Consider the following 10,474-nt stretch of genomic DNA (forward strand, 5'->3'; position numbering starts at 1 on the left):
TGTGTGTGCATCAAGGGGGGGATAGAGCTATAGTAGATGACAAGAAATACTTCCTGCGTAGGCTTTTCAAACTGTGTGAACATGAGTGAATATGTGAGCAAGGAAGACAAAGGGTATGTTCAGAATGGCAAACTTTTACAGCACCTTTACTACTTTTGTAGTATGTATGTATACTGTGAACAATATGCATATTTTCTATATGGACAGAAACCTGGATGATCTAATGCACTCAAGTTTATCTTCTATTTAGAGGTTGATCTCCTTTTCAAACGACTCATGCCAGTGTTTGCACCCCTCGACTTGTCAAGTGCTGCAGATATAGCCTTAAGGTCTGTACACAACAAGGATGATAATAGTTATAATCTCTATAACTATAAAGCTTTAATAGTCATTCTAATTCTATGTGAATAGGGAAGTTCACACCCTTTTACATAACTATAAAAATAAGCCAGTGTTATTTCCGTATTATTGATATACTATTATAGTTGGAATAAATATTTTGAATTCGTTTTTATTTTTGATTTTCCATTTTGATTTGAGTAATTAGTACTTTTGTAATTTTGTAAGTGTTTTATCTTTTTTTTTTTTTTTAAATAAATATGTCCATACTAGTCTTAACAATTTTTATTCCAGTTTTCATGATTTTTAATTCGGTTTTAGTTATTTTAGTACTTTAAGTTAAACTAAAAGAAAATGAGAAATGATGCTTTGGCAACTAGCTGAAATAAACCGTTAACTGAAATAAAACTGCTTTTTATTTAGTTTTAATTAATGATAATAACCCTAATAAGGACACAGGAACAATATCATTAGAATCACTTTCAGAACTCATTTTTCTACAGTAACTGATGAATGATAAAAATATTTACAGTGAATCAGAATCCACTTAGCTTTAAAGTGCTTGAAGATTTAAAGTGACAGGTGACATAACTGAAGCATGATGTTATGTGTTAGTGTGGACACTAATAGAGTTATCGTTTTAGTTATAGTTCTTGGTGTGAATGGGCATTAACACAGGATCATTTTACTATTTAGTAATGTGCACTGAATATCTAATGTTTTTGATGCTGTATGTTGAATATTATCTAAATGCACAACTCAAATGTGTCTAGAAGTTACTATTTAACAAATTACAGTTGTTTACTGTTGCATACTAAATGCTGTTTTACATACATGTTTTAACATTGGAGGGAGAATACAGTGTAAAATGAAAAGATGCTCCTATTCCATTCCATAGGCATCCACATTAATGACCTTGCAAGCTACTTACGTTGTCCCTTTGGTCAAAGTCGACCGAGCTGGACACAGAGGTGAGACGCTCGTATCGGGAGTCAGCAGGCGTCTGCATGGCGGAGGCCACACTGAACACAAACACACACATTATCAAACACATGCCCTCAGAGCACAGCACACAAGCTAATACAGAAGTGTACAGTCACTTAATGGCATGCCACTTCATTCAGCAGTAATTACAATCAGGATTATAAATTTTGGAAAATGACAAAAAATTTACTTCTGGATGAACTAATCTTTTAATAATTGTTCACTTTATCTTAGCATCACAGGGCCCATTCAATGTCAGCTTATTAATAAATGATGGGCACTGCTAGGCCTTCCAAGCTCGGATTACTCCAGCTACATCAGGCCATATCAAGGCTGACCACATGTCAGGCATGCAGCAAAAAGTGACTGTGCGAAAAACTCAAACACAGAGTTAGCATTAGCAGTTGATGAGAGGCGTTGCACACAAACTGTTCACAAAGAGACTGCAGTAAACCTAGAAAGGAGAAGAACATGCAGAGAGAAAAAGCATACATTTAGGCTGATGATACACGGGGCAACATTTTGAGCAATTTTGCCAGGCAACTTTTCCATTGAGAATGGGTGACAAATTTCTATCTGGATACTTTAAATCGGTCGTTGGCCCTGTGTCTCACCCAGTTGCCCATTGACGGCAACATTGCTCAAAAAGTTGCCCCGTGTATCATCAGCCTTAGAGTTAATTAGAGCCAGAATGTGTTAAACAGAGAAAGACTCATCAAGAACTGAACAGAGACACTACTTTAATTCTACTGGATAATACAGGGGCCTCCAAAAGCATAGTATGAACTTCAGTGCCTTACATAACAAAATATCAACTGCATTTAGCTTAAAGGGGTCATATGATGCGATTTCAAGTTTTCCTTTCTCTTTGAAGTGTTACAAGCTCTTGGTGCATAAAGAATATCTGTAAAGTTGCAAAGACTAAAGTCTCAAATCCAAAGAGATATTCTTTATAAAAGTTAAGAGTCAACCACGCTTACCTAAAACGGCTCGTTCTAACACGCCCCCACATGTCTACGTCACGATGTGGGAAGATTTACATAACGGCGCCCAAATGTTCACGCAAAGAATGAAGGCGTAACTTTTATTCTCGCTGTAGTATTGTTGCCGCCGCCGCCATGTCGTGAAGGCGCTGTGTGTTTCGTTGTGAAAGCGAAACTACTTTGTTTGGTCTTCCAAAAAGAGGACCATATCCGCTTCGTCATGCCTGGAGCTGAGCCGTGCTGGTCGCTCAGGGAATACTACAAACTTCGCGCTGTGGATCACCGGATCGGCTTTCACCGTGGATGAAGCGGAGTCCAGCCCGGGGTCGTCACATTACTACAAACTTCGCGCTGTGGATCACCGGATCGGCTTTCACCGTGGACGAAGCGGAGTCCAGCCCGGGGTCGCCACATTTGGTTGCCGCAAGCCCGCCGGTCGCTCCTTTGTCGAATCTACCGGCCACGCCATTCTCAAGCTCACCGGCCTCCTCTCACTCTAGGCCACCGTCGCGTGTGACGCTGTGTTTCGTTGTGAAAGCGAAACTACTTTGTTTGGTCTTCCAAAAGAGGACCATATCCGCTTCGTCATGCCTGGAGCTGAGCCGTGCTGGTTGCTCAGGGAATACTACAAACTTCGCGCTGTGGATCACCGGATCGGCTTTCACCGTGGACGAAATTCAGACCAATGAGCTTTGTAAAAATCGACGCATTTCAGAAAGGCTTGGCATAGAGGAGAAACAATGTACAGTATGTGGAAAATAATGTGTTTTTTTAACCTTAAACCGCATAAACACATTTCATTACACCAAATACACAAAATAATGTTCTTTTTAGCAACATCATATGACGCCTTTAAAAGTGTGCTTGTGCTCTCTTTAAAATCAAATTGTCAATGCCATTTCGTTTGATAGTTTGCCATCTAAAGCATTTGCATACATACATGTTTTATTGGGGCCAATGTATGTGTTATTCTCAGGCTACAATATTCACAAATATTCGGACTGATTCTATAGGACCACTTTTACAGGGCACTTGGAATAAGTATCAATCCTATCCATTTGTCAATTGACAAAAACAGTCACTGGACATATCACAGGTATCCATCAAAACTAGGTCTTCTAGTTACACAGGGGTTTTCTATGCCACCACAGGATGTTTTACCTCTCCCTGTACGCCTCTTCCCTGTGCGACCTAGACCCTGGCCAGAAAGTGCACGCTTAATGGAACGAAAACATATTATTTAATGGTGAAGTGTGTAGTTTGTGCAGCTTAACATGCAGAGAAACTATAAGTAAACCATGTGTAGTTTGACTTTCTGAAGAGTTTAACACTTGCAAAACATTGCTCCGTTTGTTTTAGAGAGGTCCAACTTGTGCTGTGAGTTTGGGAGTATCTGTTTAGCTGCAGAAAATGTGGTAGGAGAGTTTAGGAAGTCTGTTTGGAAACTTGTACAATTTCGCTTGGTGCAGAAATTACACAATTCACCTTTAAAAGACACCACTCCATAAGAAACACAATTATATGGATTAGTTCAGGTAAATGTGATGAGTATCTTGAGAAACCCTCAACCAATGGCCTCTAGGAAGGAAGTCGTTTTAAAAAAGGACAATAGAAAGAGGTAAAATGAGTTAGAAACAGTACACAGTGGACAAATTCACCCCAAATTCTCCCGATAGAGCACACAGCAGAAGAAATGCCAGAGGGTAAATTCAAAAAGCAGACACAAGGCGTCCTTGAAAGAGAGAGATGAAGTTTAAAACAACACATACTATTCCTGCTCGTCCAGACGTTGATAGTGCTGATTCCACCTACGGCTGAGGGAAAAAAATTCTTCAAGTTCATGCTTAACAGGAATTAGTCAAAATATGAACTAACATACTATTACTCAACTGAGATGCAATGACACTAGTAATTCAACATTTCCTTTGACTGCAAGTTATTACATGTAATTAAATCAAACCTTTTTAGCTCCAGGTTTGTTGACAGCTTTACAGTTCCACATTACTTCACCACAAACTTCACACTTTTAAACTAGTAATGTCAGCTTGACCTGTTTGTAAGCAGGATTAATATGTGACATAAGAAAACAGGTCGACAAAGCATGTTTTAGGCATGAAAACTAGGAAAATGCCTTGGGACAAACTCATGTAATAACAATGGTAGAAGTGCAGTATTTAACTGTTGAATTATTCATTAAAAATGTAATGCACTGCCAAGTTGTAACAGGCACTCTGCTTCATGATCAGACTTTTCAGGGTTTCACTCTGAAATTTTATGACATTTAAATAGAGAACTGAGAAGTCATAATGTACGTGTTGTAATTCAGGGAAATGTTAATAGAGGTATATGTTCAAAACAGATCGATACATTTTGGGTGCGTACACACAAAAACCCATTACATTTATTTAAGGGTTGATACCTCCTTAAAAATGGCTAGATGCCACCCAAGACTTCGTCTTAAAATATAGTGAGTGGATCTGACTTGAGCTGAATCATTCCTTTTTTTTTTTAAATAGACGTGCTAGCCTGAAACATCAAGAGCAGCTTTTGACATCTGCCTAGTAAAAATGTGACTGTTGGATCTGACAGGACAAAAATTATGTTTGAGATGCCCGGAATATTAATCAGATCTCTCTTAAACATAATCTCTTGTGCACTTACATGCCGGTCAAACCAGTTTTCAAATCGAAGGATGTGAGTGTGATTGAAAGGCATAGTCATATTACTAATCAAATAAGACTGGCTGAGCTTTTGGAAAGGTAGAAGCTTCAGATCTGTACAACCAATCCATTAGCTAAACCCATTACGCAGCTGCTGAGATCATGCTGTTGGCTTGCAGTGTTAAATGCAAGAAACGCATTTTCTCTTTTATTTCGCCTAATCAGAGGTCTTGTCCAAACCATGACTGATGAATGGAGTATATATAGTCTGACGATTTCACAAAATGTTACTCAGTGCAAGAAAGATGAGTGTTTGTTTGGGGTTATATTGGGGCCAAGAGCATGCTGTGATAATGCAGCCAACTGAGGCCGCAGTATGACACGCTGGGAATATGGCCGTAACAGTGCAGTCGTGACAGTTTTATAGTTTTTTTTTTATTGTACATGAATAAAAATTACTTTTTTAATATTACGGTAATGCAAATTAGAATTATTGCACAATACAGTAATCACAGAAGAGGTCTATGTGCGAAATGGTCAATTCATTTTCATTTAAAATAGAGTATTAGAAAAATCTACTATTAATTTTTACCTGTCGGCATCAGAGACCAACGCAAGACGGCCATAATCAAACGCCACCTTCCTCAAGACAGAGAACACACATAGCAGCACCTGGAGACACAGAATATCCATGTTACACAATCAAATTCACATCTCATTCCACACATGCATTCATATGCAAATCCTTTTACCAGAGGGTCGCTTTCTCTCACTGTGAGCAAAGAGCGAGAGTCTTACATAACATGCAGAATCGATGCGCTACATGTAAACGATATACTTTGTTGTATTTTCCTGTCAAAATAACGGAGTTCCTTTGGAATTCTTCAGCTTTTAAGAACTGCCGGGTTTTCCTGTAGTAGGCGGAACTAATGCGCAAACGACAATCTCATTGGCTGGTGCTCACCTATTATCGTCCCTGTTTTGATTTCAGCGAATCAGTTCGAGCAAACGCACACAACCTGATTAATATTCATGAATCCAGTAGCTCATTAATCCTTAGTGCGTTTTTATATTGTTCTTATTAGTAGAATTCGTATAATAATACTACTAATAATAATATCTTATCAGTATTATTGTTCGTTCTTTTTACAGGAACACTGAATGACCAAAAAAAGCACCAGCACCAGTCCTAAGTTCATGGTTACCAAGTTTTAATTCTAATTACTAAACTTCTATTATTAAATAATACTTCATTATCATATTATAATGCTTGACTGACTGATATTAAGAGTGTACTTTCAGATATTTAAAAAGCTGTACCATTTTACAAACATTATATATGTTTGTAAAATGGCATAACGTATCGGAATCGGTATCGGTATCGGAGGCGAAAAAGGCAGATCGGAGCATCCCTAGTAAATATCGGATCAGCTTTCCAGCGCTGGAGAGAACTCAAGGAGCGGAAGGACTGTGATCGGACACCGAGGTTACTTTGTTTCTTCTTGATAGGCGAGTAACACAGTGTCTGCGCCACAACAGCTAAAGTCTGTCTAGTACACTGGATGCGACAAAGCGACCGTTGAAAATCATTTGAAATTTGTGTCAATACATCATAAATAGAACGCAGCAGCAGTTTTCTGTCGGGGATTTGTAGTGTCGTGCTGCATCCAGTGTAGACCATAGATATGTATATATACAGTATCTATGGTGATTTCAAATGTCAACATTTGCTACCAGAAATCGCTTACCCCACCTTTTAAGAAAGTAAAGAGAATAAAGACTGATTCCATGTTGACTTTGAATGACAAACTCGTGGCAAATAAACATCAACTGAAAATTGTAAACTTGTGATGCGCACCAAGAAGCACATGAAGTCAAGGGCAAGTACGGTGGGCACTCCTCCGAAGGGCAGGCCCTGGAGCACGGTGCTGCGGATCCGGGCCGAAAAGCAAAAGTCCTTTGAGCCATTGGGGCTGGAGCAGTTCTCAGAGCCTTGGCAGAACTCCGCTTCACCGGTCGTAGCCATCATGAGCAAAGCGAAGACAGCCAGCATCCTCAGTACAGCTGCATACTGAAACTCCACCTGTAAGGAGACAAAATGATGTGTATTTTAAAAGTGAAATTTTTTAGGGGTATACCAGCATACGGATGACCCCAAGATCTATTATTGATCACATGGGGTCTTTATGGGCAATGGACAAAATAGTCCACATCATCGCATTGCATGCGAGTCTTTTGCATTGTACAGAAGAAAGCAAGTTACAGAAATTTGGAACAACATGAGGGTGAGTAAATTATAACAGTATCGTCATTTTTAGGTGAACTACTTAAGAAATGGCTTATAGAATTCAGATTTCATAGAGAATTACATAGCTGAACTAGCATATTTAAAAATCAAAATTCAAAACAAACAATGACTCTTGCTCATGCTTTCTTCTGAAAGTAAAGAGAACGGTTTTGGAAATAATCAGACAGGAAAGACCGGTCCTGGTAACCTATGAGAGAATGCAGAGAAAACACATCGACACACATCAGCAACTGCAGCTCAATACCATAAAACAGCGCTGTGCCTATAGGTGTGACTTAGCGAATTATGCAACTGCACGAAAGCTTTGCTGTGAGTAACTGAAAACAGAGCTCTACATTAAAACATTTGTGGACCTCCAAGACTGTGCATGCTGTGCTCTGGCATGCTGCCGCTGACTCAACACAGACACATCTATATTCCTCCTACAGTGAGTTTAGCCATGAAACGACTTGACAATGGACAAACAGAGGTCAGTCAGTTCAAGCTGTCTCTCTGAAGCAAAATGTGCCAACTGTAACAAGTTCTTCCTGAGGAAACGGTGTAAAATCGCCAGCCAGTACTGTATATTTCAAATATTAAAGAATAGTTTTTCTTTCATCTGTGAAAAACAAAAGAAATGTTGATGTTTGAAATGCTTTCCCCTTTTTCCAGTCTAAAAAGCCCCATAAAACAAAATACTGATCTAAAGCGGAAATAAAAATGTATAAAATATTAAAATACAATAAGCAAAAACACAACAAAAGAATAATAAAAAAATACAACATTCATATTAGTATCTCAATGATACTAAGATAATGATGCTTAAAGTATGCAATCCAATTAAGTGGGGTTAATATGAGCTGGTGTCTGCATTTAAAGTTTAATCCGCTGGTCATTTGTAGTTACATTTACTAATATATTGCACAAAGAATGCAATGAAACATACACAAACAAGGGCTGTTCAGTGTGGATTAATGTCAGAACCAAGGTTATGTTAATTGTGACAGCAGGACGGACTCTGTCTTTTCCAATGGAAAACAAATACAGCATATAAGGGTGATAGGGGAGAGAAAGTCACACGCTGGGTTTCGTAACAAACCAAGTTCTGTGTCAAACCAGCTGAAAGTGAGGTCAGTCATGAGCATATCATCTTTGACATCATTTCACTTCTGATAACTCAAGAAAAGTAAGCACTCGGCAGAATTCCTGGTTGGTGAAAAACTACATTACCCTCTAAATAAATTTCCACCAATCATAGAATTTTGACAAACAAATATCACCAAAAGCACACTTTAGTGCCGCCCACTCCCATTAAGGACGGCAAATGATGCAAGCCAGTCTCTACTTTTTGTTTTTCATTTTGCAGCTGGTTGATTTGGTTCATGGCTTTTAAAGGCCTATTCACAAAATTCAATACTCGTTCTAATTCTTGGACTGCATATAACTATACCACACCATGACTATAATGATAACGACAATGACGAATATCATTGGAATCACTTTCAGAAATATTTTTGATCGATAAAATCATTGACAGCCAATCAGAAAACATTTCGCTTTCAAGAGCTCAAGCATTCAAAGGGGACAACAAAACTGCAGTGCACATTTATAATAAACAGAACAATATTGTGCATTGGGGTAGACTAAAATATATCCTACACGAAGGTTTTTAAAAAATCCCCATGGGAAAAATCCAACTTCTGCAATTGTTACTGGCACACTTGATCACACTAAACAGAATCAAACAGTTGGGATGTCAAATTAGATTATTGAGATGCATAAATTCAAGCATGTTAAATGGATTTAATAACTCGCGAATGTTAATGCATTGCCTTTGGCAATCGTTGAAAGGTTCCTATCGTCTTGCCTGTAGACGTCAGACTAGGGTCTCTAGGCTTTGGGACAGATGGCCGGGACATCCACCCCGCTGCTGTTCTTCTGAACTCAATGCTAATACCGAGTCATGAAAACAAACAGCACATGACAGAAAACGTTACGAGCTTGTGACAGCCAAGCTCTAATAAACGCATCAGATTGCAAATGATCCATATTACAGAGCCCGTCTTTATTTACGTTCAATTAGGCCTGCTGCCACACGGGACAGATCTTGTGATTTCCTGGCATGGCGTATTCGAAACGCATGTTGAGCAGCGCTCCATCTGAGTCTGACAGCCAACAGTCTGAATCCGGCCTGTGAAGACCTCATGTTGAAAGCATCCTGATGTCGTAAGTCCAAATGCGCTGATAAGATTGCTGCTCTTTCACCTGTTTTCCAGACGTCTGAAAATGTGGTCAACAGATCAATGAGAGAACTGATTCTGAACAGGTCACTGGAAACTACAGTAAAGCACGTGCCTTTCCCGTAACATGCTGACACTTGTTAAGATCTGAACAAGTTTGACGAGACTACAAACTAGAGGTCTGCATTCCCGCGGGAACTGACCAGATTTTTTGCGCCGTGGTATTAAATTCCTAAATATAAAACGCGGTAGTAGTCGGTAACTCTGCTGTAATTTGAAAGGGAGCGGGCGGTCTAATAATATCCCGTTCCTGACGTCCATTCAGAACATCATATCGGAGCTTTATTCTTATTGACCACCGGTACAGCCTGCACTCGGACTGTTATGCACATGCTTGCACGCATGCTTTCTGCGTCACGCGTTTTATTTGTGGGATCTATGTGCAGCATGTGCATAATGATGCTCAGAGCAGGCAGTACCGGTGGGAAATACAAGGCCTTCAGAGAGAACAGGCAGGTTGTCGATGAGTGACAGAGCAGAATAAGGATGGAGCAAAGTGTGGATGCGCTGTCCTTTAAGGATGTTCAACTCGGTTTTGTTTATATTTTGCTTGGCCTATCATTTTAAATGAACGATGTCGTATTTATTTATTTTTCTCTGCGACACTTTTCCTACTGTGTTAACAGAGGAATGTCAAACAAATTTAGTATTTTGACAAGACGAATAAAAATAGCTAATAGGCTATTTTTGTACAACCTACATTATTTTTTTCTCTCTGCAACACTTTTTTCCTATTGTGTTGTCATTGTTAAACGAATTGTATCCTGACAAGACGAATAGAAATAAGAAATAAAATTTTTGTACAACATTTTTATTTTCTCTGACTCTTTTTTTTCCTACTGTGCTGCATAAAATATTAAACAAATTTTGTGTCTTAAGATAATTCATATAAATTCAAGTCAAAGTCAATAAATTCAAGAC

The 10,474-nt window shown here is 38.9% G+C and overlaps 1 protein-coding gene across 1 annotated transcript in view; it reads right to left on the reverse strand.

Moving 5' to 3' along the window:
• The window catches only part of LOC107597679 (CSC1-like protein 2), a 33,431-nt gene that overhangs the window by 10,013 nt on the left and 12,944 nt on the right, over window positions 1–10,474 (reverse strand). Inside the window, exons 2-5 of the mRNA XM_016288843.1 lie at window positions 6,825–7,049; window positions 5,559–5,638; window positions 4,076–4,120; window positions 1,271–1,361 (exon numbers count right to left, since the gene is read on the reverse strand). Of these exons, the coding sequence (XP_016144329.1) occupies window positions 1,271–1,361; window positions 4,076–4,120; window positions 5,559–5,638; window positions 6,825–7,019 (411 nt within the window). The 5' untranslated portion in view covers window positions 7,020–7,049. The remainder of the gene's footprint in view (window positions 1–1,270; window positions 1,362–4,075; window positions 4,121–5,558; window positions 5,639–6,824; window positions 7,050–10,474) is intronic.

The sequence above is a fragment of the Sinocyclocheilus grahami genome, unplaced genomic scaffold (genome assembly GCF_001515645.1).
Source record: "Sinocyclocheilus grahami isolate Dianchi unplaced genomic scaffold, SAMN03320097.WGS_v1.1 scaffold234.1, whole genome shotgun sequence".
In the NCBI taxonomy this organism is placed as follows: domain Eukaryota; kingdom Metazoa; phylum Chordata; class Actinopteri; order Cypriniformes; family Cyprinidae; genus Sinocyclocheilus; species Sinocyclocheilus grahami.